This window comes from Styela clava, chromosome 2 (genome assembly GCF_964204865.1).
Source record: "Styela clava chromosome 2, kaStyClav1.hap1.2, whole genome shotgun sequence".
Lineage (NCBI taxonomy): Eukaryota > Metazoa > Chordata > Ascidiacea > Stolidobranchia > Styelidae > Styela > Styela clava.
The window spans coordinates 23456635-23473621 of NC_135251.1; the positions used below are offsets into that span (position 1 = coordinate 23456635).

General features: G+C 34.1%; 1 protein-coding gene across 1 annotated transcript; it reads left to right on the top strand.

Moving 5' to 3' along the window:
- Positions 1-8019: 8019 nt before the first annotated feature.
- On the top strand, positions 8020-16132 carry LOC120336158 (uncharacterized). Its single transcript, XM_039403767.2, has 3 exons — positions 8020-8166; positions 9240-10250; positions 14459-16132. Exons 2-3 carry the CDS (start codon positions 9280-9282, stop codon positions 15060-15062), a joined length of 1575 nt encoding a protein of 524 aa, XP_039259701.2. The 5' UTR covers positions 8020-8166; positions 9240-9279; the 3' UTR covers positions 15063-16132.
- The last annotated feature ends 855 nt before the right edge of the window (positions 16133-16987 follow it).

The window sequence follows — 16987 nt, forward strand, 5'->3', positions numbered from 1 at the left end:
CGAAAAGTGTCTATGTTATGAAAGGTTATATACTGGTAGAGTCGGATTTATTCAGTAATTATGTTGCAAATGAATATATTAAAGTTATTTGTCAAAGTAATGTTATGGAAATAATATTCAGCAAGATAAAGAGGCACATTGAGAGAATAGGAAGCAAAAACAAAATGGCGATTACTAAATGATTTACTAAATAATTTAATTCGATTTGAAATAATCCCTATCTGAAATTTTTTAAATAATATATCTACATATTGTAACTCAGCTACATTTATAATACTAACAAAAGTTGAATTGAGGTGGAAATTATTTTTACATGTATAGTAAAAAAACGGTGTTGAAATCAGCTATAGTTTATAAGGAAGTCTGTTGAGACGATGGTGATCGACCGTGACTAACCTCTTCCGTAAATACTACACTTCATACAAATGTGTCCCGTGTACGACAGATTGCTATTCCTTGTAAAACATCAAGTTGCCGTTGTATTACCAAAACAATTCATCTCATTATCAAAGCTTGTATCTATACAAAAGATGTCAGAAATTACATCAGATTTCAAACCAACATATGCGAATTTGGCCTTCGATATGGTACCAAATACCACGCAGTTTTGAAAGTATTTTGTTACTAAGCGTAGAAAATATATACATATTTTCAATAGGGCAAGCAGTGATGCAGTTTATTTTTGCGTTAAGCCGAGTTTAGATTGCATTACAGTTTAAAAAAAATTTACGGGATTTTTCTATATTATAAAAACTTTGAATGAAAAATATAAAAAATTAATGATTGTATTTTCTCAAAATTTGGGTGCTTCAAATTTGCGCGAAATAACACAAATCTTCACATTCAGGGAAATAGTAGAAATAGGAAATTAAATCGAGTATACGCAACAAAATTGTCAGATTGATTTTCCGGATATAATTCAGGTTCTGACTTGATTGAACAACAACCATGTCATAATAATTCAAGTCGCCAGCTTCAGAACGTTTGTAAAACTAGAAAACTCAATTCAATTTCTTCCATAGTTCTGGATTTCGAATAGAAATTTTGCTCTTGTTGCTAATTTATTTACTTTTACTGATTTCAAAACTTTTGCATGCTTTTCTATGAATTTTTGAAACAAGTCTCAATTTGGTGAATATATATGCCCTCACTTATAGTTCACTCTGCGGATCACTGGACATTATAGAACCTTACAGTTTCAGCTTTCATTTACAATGAAACAGAGGCAATATTTTTGTAATGTCATTACACCTAGTGCTAATGGTCAAAAAACCATACATAATTGATTCTAATTTCCATAAATTACTAACCAAAGACAACCAAATATAAGTTCGGTTTTAGTATTTGAATAACTAAATTTATTAAATATCACCTAAAACAAAGACCTACCTATACATTAAAAAGATCGCTAATTGGTTTCTTTATAAACACCCGAAGTTATATTTCATATTGTTTATCTGTCCTTTATTTGACGTCTTGAACCTTCTAACAAAATTAACTCTATCGTTTAAATATGTAAACTATCTAAGCTTAACGTCCGGTAATCTAAATAAAATTAATCGTCTTATTCCTTTCTTATTTTATCATCGCCAGAATGCACCGCTTTGTTTGTTAAACGTGTATTCATTGAGATTTACAGAACATTATAAATGTTGTTTAAAAGAAAATTAATACAGGAATATACTTGTGATTCAAGTTGTTTAAAATTGTTTGTTGCGTGACAGGTAGCAAGTCATTAAAATAAACATAAAATTTTAGTTTATTATGTGTTGTTTTCATCTAGAAATACGCCATACAGACAACATATCGCGATATTTCGAGCCACAGACCTATTTTTGTACAGTGATTCACAAAAAAGTTCAAACTGGTTATGAAAATGATTGAAGATATTGCGGTTTAAAAGTAATTGTGATGCTGACTTGGAATTGAGGTAGTTAATTTATTACAAACGGATGAAGGTGGCGGTACGCGGCGTAGAACAATTGCCTAACCGGTAGAAATAAATTCAAAAGATGTCAACATCGTTTGCAGAAGACTAACTGTAGGGGATTTCAGTAATTTATATATACAGTTAACAGAACGAAAAATAGCTACATTTCATCCCAAATATCAAGGCTATCCATTACAATCATTTACATATACCTATTAATAAGTAACGGGTAAGCGGAACTCCAATCGATTATATTAGTGTTAGCAAGACTCTTGAATCACAAGAAATAGTCATCTTATTTCTGCTACATCAACCCTGTATAATACTCATACGGGTTCAATAGCACAAAGGCATAGAGAAAAGATAAGTAGTCTCTCGTAACCCCAACTGATAGGTAATTATAAAAAATGTATTGATTTCTAAAGAAAAATGACTATTTTGGACGAATCGCAAAAGACCATATTTGTTCGATATATCGTCAGGTGTGTTTGACTTATGAACGGTCATTACCATCATGGTCAAAATAAAACTAAATACTTCTTTCCAACTCATTGGAACGTTCCATTCGACTTCTTGAGTTTGTCAACAACAGGTGCCAGAACCAAACAAACGAAAGAATGTCTAAAAAATTGTCGTTCGTTTGACGTCTTATTAAATGTATAAAAAGAACGCTGATTACGTAAGCAGTTACACAAGTAAATAAAAATAATTTATTACGATTTTCATTTTTAAAAATAATATCCTTCACCGAAAAAGGGAAAAAAGTGACCGAAACAATCACTTCAGTGACTGTTTATGATAATTTTAGAGCGACAAACGAAGACATATGGTCTGGTACCATATTGTGTTCCTGTTGTAAAAATTGAACCCGCTGTCTATATATAAATATGAGAGCCCAAATAGATAGGATAGTCCATTCAACGATTCGGGTTATATATCCATTCATATTCCCAGCCCTTGGTACGTTGGTTTAACTATTTTGGCATGACTGGTTATGGATTTCCGGTTCGAATTTTTCTCATCCCGTTGCTCAACTTTAAATTCACATTTTCATTTATATGTACGCTTTTGACGTGGACGAGGTTGTTATGTACAGAACGTTGTTGGAAGCGAAGATATGTACACTTTATAAAAGTTATTGGTATTGCCATTTTTTTATTACTTTTCATTATTGAATTAAAATATCGTGAAAAATTGACCAAAAATGTTTTTAAATAAGCTCACATACAAATACCTCACATAAGGCCGTAATGAACTTGGCAGACTACGCTGAATTAGATTTCGATTCTCTGAAGCAATTAGATATTTCCACACGTTTGATCCCGGACTTCTTCAATGATTTCTTTAGATTGAATGTGTGCATCATATCATAAATGCGACCCTAATATTGTCCAACAATATTGTTTTATTTTGATATTCTAAATGACCAAATTTACAATACATAAAAAAACGAAATTATCACGGAAATTCAATTAAAAGAACAATCCTTGTGAAATCTCAGATTGCAACCCATTTTTTTGAGATAACATATCGTTATCATTCATAGTTATAACACCGGTATGTTAAACCAACGGCGATTACGGAAGCTACGCCACTGCTTCAGTATTTCAAATTTGAAAGCCTATAACGAGTACAGATGGTCATGCATGCTTTAATTAAAGTAATTCTAAAAAAAAATTATCTTACAAGTAATTGACAAATATTGTTAAGCGGTTTTATAGGGACGAACAGTGGATATATAGCACCTAACATGACGCTCAGGGTATTGCGCGACTGAATACAATTTAAGTCATGAAGCGTTATGTAATAGTGGAAACACCCCCTTACAAACAAATCTTGCAAAATATCAGTCGAGAAATCGGCACGAGGTGTACTCCCTGTAGTTTTGACAGTTGAACGTTTAAGTAACTTATCAATGATTTTTGACCGATGTCTCACGTCGTTGAAACCTAACAAGTAGCGAAAAAGAAAATTAAAAAGGCGAAAAAAGTTTCTAACAGGTATACAAGCAGACTACAGTGTCGGAAGTTCAGATTGCGTGGTTTCTATAGTCCTTCAGGAATGAGCGGATTAAGCTGTGGACCGAACGAGCAACAGGGGCGCTATACCCTCACAGTAATCATAAAACGTCGTTAATTAAACAACATTATCAATTTGAAAACTTGATATTAAAAATATTAACAATCCGAGCACCGAGTGATTCATACAAAGTGTGACCGATCTGATTATTATTTTTATAGTTTTTTATATTATATTCTATAGAAAATCCTTGAATATCGAATTGAAACTTGCTATTCAACGTTAGCCCAGACCTACACTAAAGGTTTTAATTAATCGTCACTAGTCAATATTTAAAGAGTCAATAGGCTTTCATTCTAACGATCAAATAGTATGATGTCGCAAGTATCGTAATTCTACGTAATAACCGCCTTGCAACAAAAAAAAATAATATAAAAAAGATACAGAAATATAGGAATTTAATAGAAGTTTTTGTGTAAATTCAATAAACACAAAGGTTAAACGCTCCAAACATTCCTTACTATCGAATTCAGGAATTACACGACACTCAGTGGTTCATACCAAAACATCACATTGATAAAATAAATTCCAAAGCAACAGAAAGATGGAAGCATAACACAATGATTCGTTACATATTCCTTTCTGTTTAATTCAGTTTATTTTGTCAATTTGTAAAATTTACCGCCAATCAGAAATTATATACTCCAACGACCATGCGGATAAAACAAAAGAATTAATGTCACAAAAATATAGATCGTTGTTATTCACCAAAACAAATACATTGATGAAATGAAAGCAACAGCAATGTGAATAAAAAAGTACGAATCGTCGAATCTACTTAACTATTGCTGTGCAAATTTTTTATGCCTAAAATGTTCGAATTTAATGTTTTTTTGCTCTTGTGTAAAAAGACACAGGCACTGGACATAATCCATCTTTATTGGGAAGTTTTAATTTAAAATACATTGGATTGTCTGCTCGACGCAAATTGTTCTATTAAATCCGTTCCACTTCGTGTCCACGACAAAATATGGATCGCGACTCGAAGTCACACTATAGCTCGTATTTTAATAAATAAAATATTCTACGAGTAAAAATGTTTTTTAAATAGTATCAAATTTATTCACGAGTGAGTGTTATTTTCTTTGATTTGGGTATCATTGAGTTAAATTTAGAAATCCTGAGGAGTGAATTTCAGAACAGAATCGGTAGAATTTGGGAAACATTAATAATTACGTCACCTTTTCGGCAATTGGTTAAAGTGTATTCGGGGAATTAAATAAAATAGACAATAAAAGTGTTTTGAAAACGAACCAATCTAGTAAAAATTATCAACACTAAACTGTACACAAATCATTGCTTACACTTGCCTATCGGTAAGGGTGGGAATGTTTGATGTAACCCTTTGTTCAAATTCTGTTACCGTCGAGTGCGGGGTGTTACCGGACGCCCACTATTGTTGCGCTTCTTAAATCCACAATGACTGTTATTGGTTTTTTTCATTGCCTAAAGTTTTTAGTCAAAATAAACGAAGTAATTACATGAACATTTTGGAATTTCCAGAATTGCCGTCACAGTTTACAGAAAACACAACTTTGTTCAGATAAGCTTTTAGAATTTCTTGATGCGTGAGAACTAAACTTTGTTTTATTTCATTTGTAATGGATTTGAAAAGTCGGTTATCAGAAAATGTTAAAACATATGACTTCATAAATTATGAAAAAACATATCTGATCTTCCCTAATCAATGAATCGTTGAAGTTTACATCGCAACTTCAAATCTATGGTTAAAATTCCATGCCCACCGTCTCACCCAGCAGAGCGTGATAATTTGGGCGGGCAATAATTCTAAACCGGAAAAATGCAGTTCCTTCAAAACCAGTAGCTATCTCCTTACATATCATTGGATGCATGTTCAGAACTTTAGCCGAAATAAAGTTGCGAAAGTGTCGTGTAAAAACAGGTCACTGCCTACATCTCATTAGAAAAGTTATATCGACAGATTTTCTTAAATTGAAAAAACGGTCAAATTTAATTTATTTTCACGGGTTAATTATGATTAAAGTCTTGTTCGGGGAAATGGTACCTATATTTTATAATAAAATTTAAGCTTGAAACGAATATAAAAAACGAAATATTCTCAAAATACGCGCACTTATTACTCTCCAGTCACAGTCTTGTCCATATTTGATCTTGAAATAATTTATTTTCGAAAACAAAATGAAGAATGTTGTCTTGTCGCCAGAAAAAACAAACCCTCTTGCACAGCGTTTGAGAAATTGATGAAGTCGACATGTACTTTATTCCGTCTGAATCAATTCGGCACGGTATCTGTTCTTTCGCGAATTCGCTTTTTCAACAAGAAGCAAGCGCCAGTGGAAAGCTATTTATATCTGAGCACCAAATAACTTTAATTACTTGGATGTGTATTAAGGTCAAAACCGATACAAAATAAGAAGAAAAAAAATGGAGACTGTAGGAATGACATATTATTGCTTACTTTTCGTAGTATTTGAAAAGTTTTAAACGTTGGTGTGTAATATAGTTTCATTCCCTTAATTTAATTCATTTTGTATTTCTAAAATCATCCAATATCACTGACAATACATTTGTCTAAACTTCGGAAGTTGCCTGTTTAAAAATTGACCGCTATTTGAACACTCGATGAGGGGTTTTGAAGTTAAAATTCATAAAATATAGATGTTACATTATAATACTCTGAATAGACGATTTGTCCTGTCCCAACAACCCACCAGTATGCCAATCCGAATGAAATTCCAGCGCAGAAAAAATGAAATCAATTCTAAGAGGGGTAAAAAAAATTGGAAATCAAAACCCGAATTTTCAAAAACACATAAAAAAATTACTAATTATTCCAAATGTTTCCAAAAACAAAATACCCCCTCGCGATATGCGGAGTTGGATAAAAACTGACAGATTGCACGCGTGACTGTAATATCTACAAATTCGTCTCCAAGAGAGAAAGAATTTGACCCTGACCACGTAGTTTATTTTTACTCAGTCACAGCAACGCCAAGGGCAACGGTGATGATGTACGCCTGTCAGTCAGGCCCTTCCGTTTAAAAGGTTTATTCCAGCACTTAACCAAATACAGTCAGCGTTCTGCGTAATTCAGAAGCTTTTTATTAATTGCTGTAATACAAAACATGCTACAGCATGTTACAATGTTTCTTCTGACTATGAAAGATTTAAACAAATGATAAAAATTGAATTCTAATATTTGGTTGTTTCATTAGCTCGTACTGATTTGATCTCGAGATATTAGATCCGGAACGAGAAATCTTGGCAACAAAATGTAAATAAAACGTTAAAACATCATTGTTTTACAGATGCTTAATCCTCGTTATCTGCATGGCCACCTCCGGGGAATAAGATCATAATCAAATTAGACAAATGTGATGCTTCCTAAATTTCTTGTACATGGTTAGACGATTGAGACTTCATGTTTTACAAGTATTTCAGTGTTACGAAAAATCAGACAATCAAAAAAATTATAAAGTAATCAAATTTAAATTTCTGTTAATATATTTTCGTAAGGTGTAGTAAATAGAACTTGCGCTGTCAAGGGGAAACTCATTACTGATGAAATATAAATTATTTTAGGTAATTCTTGGTGAAATATAACTTAAAATAACAGTGAAATTCGGTGAAACATCCTTATTTTCTTCTACACAAGCCCTCATTAATAATTTCTGTTGTCACGAACTGGTGATGAAAATTTGACAGTTGTTTATTTATCGTTTTAATTATTTTGTAATTTTATTATATGGTTGGTATGTCGACAAACCATACAAAACCAGCCGTTAATTTTTAATTGTATATCAACATTAAGCGACCATGGGTCAAGAAAATCTTCCGAAAATGTTGATTTATAGATTAGGTTTGTAAATTACTGTAAATTCACAAAAAATATAAAATATTTTAAATTACTTCAATAGAAAATTTTATGTATCAGAATATATCACCAAAATTTAATATATCACATAACCTCGCCTAATTGACAAATTTGGTGCTATAGTGTATTCTCTCCCTGGCCGTATCTCTCAAAAGATTTGCGTAAAAAAAGAACACGACCAGCGCCAATCCGCAGGAAACGACGCCCCATCACCTTCCAACGTAAGTCGCTATCGTTGAGCATAACGGATACAATCAATTACAAGACGGTGTCCAAGACAACTTCTACTATTTCATATTGGGTAAGTGCAACTATAATTCAAATACTATTCTGCGATCTAAATTAAGCATAACATACCTACCTCAATAAAGTGTAGCTTTAATATGCAATATCGCAAACGTGCATCTATAGCTACATTACCGGAAAACGTTACCTACAGGCTTATTTCTAGCCGAATGAAAATACGGAATTAATCGCCGCTATTTTACCAAAAGGGGGATATTTCCACCACAAATATAGTTCAGGGTTTACTATCGAGACGGGTTTTTGGATAAACTCGTGCAGCTTATTATGGAACCTCGAATGTGTTTATTTTTTGTGTTGTTTACCCGATGCAGACGTAGTAAAAATCGCCTGACTGAGCATCTATTTTAAATAGATAACTCCAATTGTTGGCAGTTACGAGAAGATAAGGGTGTTGCATACAGCGATAGTAAAGTTTAAACATAAATACCTAACATATTATTAGTATAGGTTATTAGTTATATGCAATGATCGTTCAAACGCTATGAGCGTATTAGTACTTTACACATGTAGCAGTTAAGTTTTCGCATCATACATGGTCGTTTATAACGCATGTTTAGAAGATGGAGGGATCTACCATAATTAAACTATATTATGGGGGAAATATTTTCAATTTCATTTGTATTGTATTATATTAACGCTTGCGTTATATATTGAATGCGGGCTGCAATTGGGAGATTATTCAATAAAAGCAATTCCTCAGTTCGTAATCATGAATTTTTATTCATCGTGGCTTCCGTTTAATAAGATTCTATAATTTGTGTATTTGTATTCCGACATTGCTGATTCGCTCGCTTGTGTTTTCGAAATATAAGCTAAGATTACTGATATACAAATTTAGAATTGCACACGGTATGTATTATTTCCAATATACCTGGTACGCCGTTTTGTGTGACGTTATTAGAAAAAGTAAATTTGTCAAACATGCAGTTTGCTAGGCGATGCCGAGGTGAAAATAACCTTGGTAAGCCAAAATATAATAATAACTCGCCAAGGGTTTTCAGTGCGAGCGGGATGGTATTTTATACTGGATGTTTAGTAGATATAATTGTTGATTTTTTTTCCTTTTAGGATAGGAGTGAAGAATAGAATATCGGTTGGTTTCTATAGTATGCAATACAACTGCAGCGATCTATCTACAACGGCTGTTTGCAGAAGTATACCTAAGTTCGACACATGTAACGAGTACTTGCAGAAGCAAGACAAAAGAACTTATAATCTTAACAAAAATTTGGTTTTAAGTGTGAGCGTCGACTGTTCATTTCCGACAACAAAATCAAAAAACGAATATTCAAATTCTCGTAGTTGGGTTGTTCAAGCAACAGCGACTGCAACAGCGAGTAAAGGCTATCCATACGAATTTGTAAACAAAGGGAATTCGAAATATACAAAAAGCAACACCGGTGTCATGTCCCTTCATCACCAACAACAAGATTTCTTGGACGGGACAGGAGTTGCAGCTGGTGCTCCTCCTATGTATGATAATTTTTATAATCAAAATGCAAGATCTGTTTCATCCGCCCGGAGTCCCCACGCTGCAGTCGCCGCCGGAGGACATCACCATTACCCGTCACCCTTAGATTATTCCTCGAGCGCTTCCAATCCGTATTTATGGTTGAACGCGGCTGCTGCAGGAACGGCAAGCATAAATGCAGCCACGGGAAATCCCTATAACTCGACTTCGTACATGCAAACCGCTTCTTACGCCGCTGCAGCGGCAGGACAAAGACAACTTTTTGGCCCCGGTGGTTTTGGATCTGACTTTGCTTGGCTTTCGTTATCCAGTCAATCTGATATATTTAAACTAGTGCGTCCGCCATACTCCTATTCAGCATTGATAGCCATGTCCATTCAGAATTCTCCAGAGAAAAAACTTACCTTAGCACAAATATATCAATATGTGGCAGAAAATTTCCCTTTCTACAAGAAAAGCAGAGCTGGATGGCAGAATTCTATACGACACAATTTATCTTTGAATGACTGTTTCAAAAAAGTTCCTCGTGATGAAGACGACCCAGGGAAAGGCAATTACTGGGCGTTGGATCCGAACTGTGAGAAAATGTTCGACAATGGAAATTTCAGGTAAATACATTATATATTTTATTCTTTAAATGCAAATTTGAACAAATCAAAGTCACGGGCGCACACTGATAGTTATGTCGCATGATTAAAAAAGACGATAAATAGTTTCAAAATGCCGATACCAATCTTATATGAACCAATTTACCTTTTTGAATTTGAATACAAAATACCAATCAACTACTCAGAGCCACTAAACCATTTTTTTCTGCGTATACAAGTATGTATAAATCGTGAATTCTAGGACCTAACAATTGATTTTTTCTGACAAGAATAAATATGGAATTTATCACAAATACGCGTCATTAGAATTACAATGGAAGTATAACTTATCACACATAGTAGTAGAACAGCACTATACGTAGTTTAATAATTAAATTTTTAAATAATGTTTAGTCGGTGGAGGAACTAAAAGCAATGTAAAAGTCTAACGTGTATATTTAGAGCGCAAAAACGATGTCGAAATGCACCAAATATACAAAATAAAGGTGTTTATAATGAGTTATATATGAGAAATGTACAGTTAAAACCCTAAATTTAGGTCGGTTTTAAATCGGTCGCATTAAGATGATTACGGTGACAACGAAAACAGCCATTTAGACACCCGCTTGCGAGTATTTCATACATAATGTAAGATATTTATCTCAACGCCTATTAGGAGGTCACCGACGTTTATACAGTAGCGCTTGCCCGATGCCACATTTCACGAATAATTTGTAACAAGGTCGATGATGCGACGTAGCACGCTCAATTCTGGCAGGAAAAAAAATAAGTTATAAATCGATTCGGTAATTAGCAACCAAATATTTTGAAAGGTCATTTTCATTTATTCTGGAGCTTTGACGCCGATAGAAACAATAAATATCAAAATTGTGGTATATCAAGAAACTCCGCCGTATTCATGCCGTACATTCTGTTTGAGCGGGCATGAATATTAGAAAAAGGAATTTTTATTCCGTTAAACTGCTTTAAGTCTTGTTTCAATCAGCATGTATTGCTCCAATATAAATCTATGAAGTTTTTCAGTATTTCTTGTCATTTTGATGGTAACTTGGCTCAGAAATGAGCCTTTTTTACCTCTTGAGTGAGAGCACGTGCCATTTCAGTGGTTTCACGTATACCTTGATTCAGAAATGAGTCTCTTTTACGTCAGAGTAAGTGACCCTGCATAAAAGTATATTTTGATTATTAGAATTAAGTTAATTAGAATCAGCATCATTGCAAATAATTACCGTGTCATACCTTTTTTGGTGAACTGCGTGTTTATTAACTCTGTAAACGTGAAATAGTAAAATCCAAACCTTGGAGCCAATGGGTGAAATATATTGTTCAAATAACGTACAGTAAAAATCTATAAAACCAATGATACGTCGTCCGAAACTGTACCTGAATGATACAAGGAACTGGTGTTGAACTAACAAAATAAATAGTTGTGCGATTGAGATGTTTAATTCCGACATTCGTCTTTGAATCGAGCTGGAATTGTTGATTTTTATATGGGAAAATATTCATATTGTAAATCATTCCTTTCCTAATACTTATTCACAATCATATATTTTACCGCTAATTACGTTATTTTTATACCAACCTAAAATATAATATTTTCGGTCTTAAATCAGATTTGATTTGGCTCGAGCTGATAAAATTGTCGAGTTACCTTCAATCTCCTTTTAAATTAGATTAATCCTTTATTTTAACCATCTTATTGAGATAGGTGGTACGATCTCAACAATGATCAAAAAGAGTTAAAAAAAAATTGCTGCTGTTTTCCACGCACACGGTGCAGATGTAATGGTTATAATGTTTATTACAAGTTTGGAGATGCGTGTCGAAAACTACCATGTCATAACAAACTTTTTAAACACCTGTTCAACGAATCTAGAATTCAAAGCTCAAGCTGTCTTGTTTGGTCAACAAACTTTAAAAACGATTCAGCGGCTAATTCTTAACTTTGCCAAAAACGTTACGCACTATGTAATGGTTCAGTTCAAATTTAATGTAACAAACAACAGGTTCATAAGCAAGTCTTTTTATGATGATTTGGAAGTGCTGCACCTCACCTGTATAACACAGCTTTACTAAGAGCGATTCACTGCAGATACACCACATCATAAAAAATGTTTAGTTGTTTTATGGCGGCTACAAAGCACATCGTGCCATGCGATTCATTTGTATATGGATTTTCAAATTCCAATCATTGGTGAATTTGTCGCCGAGATGTAATGTGTCTTCGGCTTTGTGTCAAATAAACAATAGTGGACTACATAGACGGTTCGTGATTTGGAGCATTTCGAAAATCAAGTATTCTACACCACCTGGAGTGGTGCTGGAGTTGGTCTGTACCGAACCAAAATAATAATAATCTATATTGTAGTGCCATATTGATGTCCTTAATTCTTTTGATGTATATATAAAACAAAAACAACTATAACAACGGATACAGATGGTTATAGTCCAGTTCAAGATTTAATTTCAGATACCATTTTGAGGGGGAAATCGAATCAAAAATCAGATAAAGATTAAAATAAATTTACTATGCATATTAAAAAAAGCGTGAAAAATACAAATTTTAGCAGCAGTATTCATATTACTTTATTGCTCAGTATGTTTTCCTATTCGGAACCGAACTCGTCAAAAAATCTCGCATAACACATGTTTGATACTCTGTTTACTCGAAACAAATGCTTCACAGCAGATCTTTGGCGAAAGTTATATCAAATTAAAATTAAACGGATTTGAAGTAATATACAATGTACACGAGGTTGGTGGCTTTATACGTGAAAAGTTTTAATTTATATATCAACATCGATATACTCTTACTTGCACCAAGACCCCAGTCGCCAAACTAATACGTACACAAGTAAAAGCATAAGCGTGACTTTACCTAAATCAAAAATATGCTTCAGTGGCAATGCTGTATTATTCCCATATAACCTTGAGACAGAAACGCTTAATAACGTATCGCAGGTCGAATACGATTCAAGTGGATGGTTCCAGTAGACGTGATAATCACTGAACGGGGCGTAATTCGACTCAAAATATTGTCGAGACCATGTCGGGTTTACATCCTGGCAACACCGTGTCGATGGATCACAAGTAGCGACCAATCACGCAATTCGGAGTTAAAGGACATTCGCAAGGAAACGATTGCGGAGTCACTTTATCCGGTAGCGGAGGAAACGAATAAAACTTTAGATATGGACATTCCTAGATGTTTTTGATTAACTTTCAAATTGTACATATCAAAAATCATCAATAAGAAATAGAGGGCTTTCCTATGATTGCCTCACCACTAATTTTCCAATCTATTTTATTTGAATGTGTTAACCTTGGGCCAAATTAGCCTCAAATTCTAAATTATCCCAACTTCGGATAAACAAAATCAAAGACGAAGATCAGAAAAAGGGGAGTGGGGAAATATTACAAACATTAATAGTACCAAAATACATCTTTGGTAACAGCACACCCCCACGAAATAACTAATGAAAGCATGAAAAATTAACAAATTCTTGCGTCGCACATTTGCTAGGGAATCGGCAAACATTGCCAAAGTTATTAATAAGCTAATTAAAGAACTAGTCCTATTCTTGGAAATGATAACATCATCTTGAATGTAGAATACGAAGCATTTTTGAACAACGCCCGAGGAGTTCTATCCCCACATATCGTTACTCATTCAATCAACTAATTGAGATTTAGATTTCGCTGATTTAAAAATCCCATTCGCCACTGATTTTACACAAGTATTATCCATGACAATACCAAACAAAACAATCATCAAATATATTGCGAAAAAATAATGCTACAAAAACTTTTTTTCTTCACTTTAAAAGTATGAACGATTGGTGAGCAATGATGATGATTTTGATCGTATAATATTATACGAAACTATACTAAATGAACGTTCACTCAGAAGAAGGCTCTAAAAAGAAACCACTTAGACATAAAAAGCACCCGCGTTAGGAAGTATCGTTCAACTTATACTCTTTCCTTCTGGGATCTCACCATGAAATTAAATTAGAGATTGAGTAAGGAAAGATAATTAATAATGATGAATGTTAATCTGTAAAGTCCCAATCTTTATTAGGATGGCAGCTCTGATAATTTTTTCGTCACTATGCTATTATAGTGAAAGCATAGAAATGTTACTGATGCTTTATTATAGTAAAATTAGGTTTGTATGAAGCCAAAATTTAAATTTTCAATTGCAGAAGAAAACGCAAGCGTCGGGAATCATGTGCAAGAGATGCTAGCAACAAGCTTTCAGACTACAATCTACCACAGATCCCACCGCCTGCATCAATGTTGAATTCTTTGCAAAACGGAAACGTCGAAAATCGTATCAACAATGGAAGCCATGTAGCCCAGGATCTAGGAAACCATCACCATCATCACGACTCGCTGTTGGACCACGGAATGAAACAACACGACGAAATTTACCCGTCGTCAGGAATGCACGTTAAACATGAAGTTCCAGATTCCATGCGAAACCACCAAGTAGGATCCCCAACGTCACAGAGAAGTCCAAGTGGGCGCAACGGTAGATTACCGAGTGTCAGTCTTGAATCTGCGAGATACGATATGTCGAACGGCACAAGCCATATGTCGGAATCGCTTGAAGGAGCGACAGGCTCAGACTGCATGAGTTGTATGGTGTATGATGGATCCGTTCCATCAAATTTGAATCATCAGCATTCCCAGTACAATTCAAACAGCAGAAATTCGAGCGTTTCTTCCCCCGTTGGACTCAATTCTCATCCATTTAATTTCACCGTGAGTAACCTAATTCACAACAGGGCCTATCCAAAAATGTAACTATTCCACCAAACGAATGAAATTGATACGATTTAAATTTGTTCAATTTTATTTTTTATGTTTTACTCGTGAAATTATGGAGAAGCATAGTACTCAAATAATCAATTCCATACATGTCTGTTCCCATTTATGTACTTGGGATATGAAAACTAATACAAATCAATAATATTTATTTCGAATACTGGAGTTAATTTGATGACACACATCCTGTATCCAAAGTAATTTTCTCATGTTCCAAATATGAAAGTTCAGCAACAAATTTGAAAACCAAGCCAAATGAACCAATAGAAATGATAAGTTGAGTCAATGTAACCCTGCTCAGAGTATAGTTTGTGTTGAAAGCAAATGGCATAGGAACCTTGCTTCCTAGTTAAAATGTGGTACTTATGATTACAGAACATTTGGTCCACATATAAACGTCCACCCCTGTTAGTCGGAATGTCATAGTTTTTTTTCTGTGTGACATCAAACAAATTTGATTGGCGACATTTGACTGAACGCTTTACCTACCTCTTCTTGTTCTACAATGTACGCAGTGGTATGATTCAGAAGCGTTTAATACATTGATTTTTTATCTAAAGCGGCTCAATTTCCGGCACTGCTGGTGACTATAAGTGGGGCCAACATTTTGGGCGTAAATTTGGCACAAACTATGATGTATAATGACGATTATCATATGCACTGTGCGTTGAAAGTCGATTTGATAATTTAGATGCTTTTATTTAACATTTTTCTACGTTGTGGATTTTCTCCCTAAAACCCTCTAAAGTCCAAAAATATTGTTGTGTAAGGCGACCCTTTTCCATGGGAAGTCGAGCTGCCCGACACTAACTGCTGTTATTGTTAGCGTTATTGCCCAACGGTACTAGCATTTTGTGATAGAATGAGGTTCGACCATTTTGTTGCGGAACGAACAAAAACTTGTTTGAGTGAAGGTTTTTTAGTTGAACCAGTTTATCATTATGCGTGAACTTTGCTGTGTTTTGGTAGCATATTTAGTATCTTTGCATGCATTTTTGTATTAGTTTATGCTGTGTTGACAAAATATACAATATATAAACATTACAAGATGAAAATTATTCGCGTATTAAAAGTGGACAGGGCTGTAAAAAGAAATCGGAAAATTGGTAGAAATATTAGAACATTTAGTTGGTTTTGCAAGAAGGGGCAATGCCCCAACAAGCAGATTATCAGCCACGCTTGGTCCATACATGAAAATGTTTAACTAATTTAAAAAGACGAGTACGTACATGCAGATGGATGAAAAATACTTTTGAAATAATTTCGAAGTTTTTTGTATTTGATAGCAAAACCACATCCACAAACCACGTACACTTCTTGGAATTAATAGCATTGCCATTCCTTCAAAATAGCATTACCAAACAACGTTTTCACGTAATCTACCCACTACAAAAGTTTATAAAGTCTACAAATTTTAATAACTGGTATTATTTCCTATATTTGTTGTATAGCGCACAAAAAACAACACTTCATGTTTCTGTAAGAGTGTGAACTTTTTTAGATAGTCCCGACCATAATTTGCGTACAATGTCATTTATGAGGCTTACTATTTGTAAGTCCAACGGTTGAAAATCTTAGAAAGTTTCACCCCAGGGTCCAAACACACCGAAAATACGCACCAACCCAAGCTAGTTCGAAATCAGGTTGCTTGTACACTGTGTTGATTCGTGCGATTCAACGGAAGATCATAATGGACATTGAAAAATTTAGGAAGTGTTGAAAAAATATAGCACAGACTCCCGAATTCTTATCTATACTTCGATCTATTTCAATATCTCAAAAGTAAGTATGGAAAAGCACATTAAGATGACAAACATTGTGAGCTGAAGTTTGCATGTAATAAAGTATAAAGGACAAACGTGGTGTTGTGTTCAATTTTACTAACCGTATTGATGTTCTTCTAA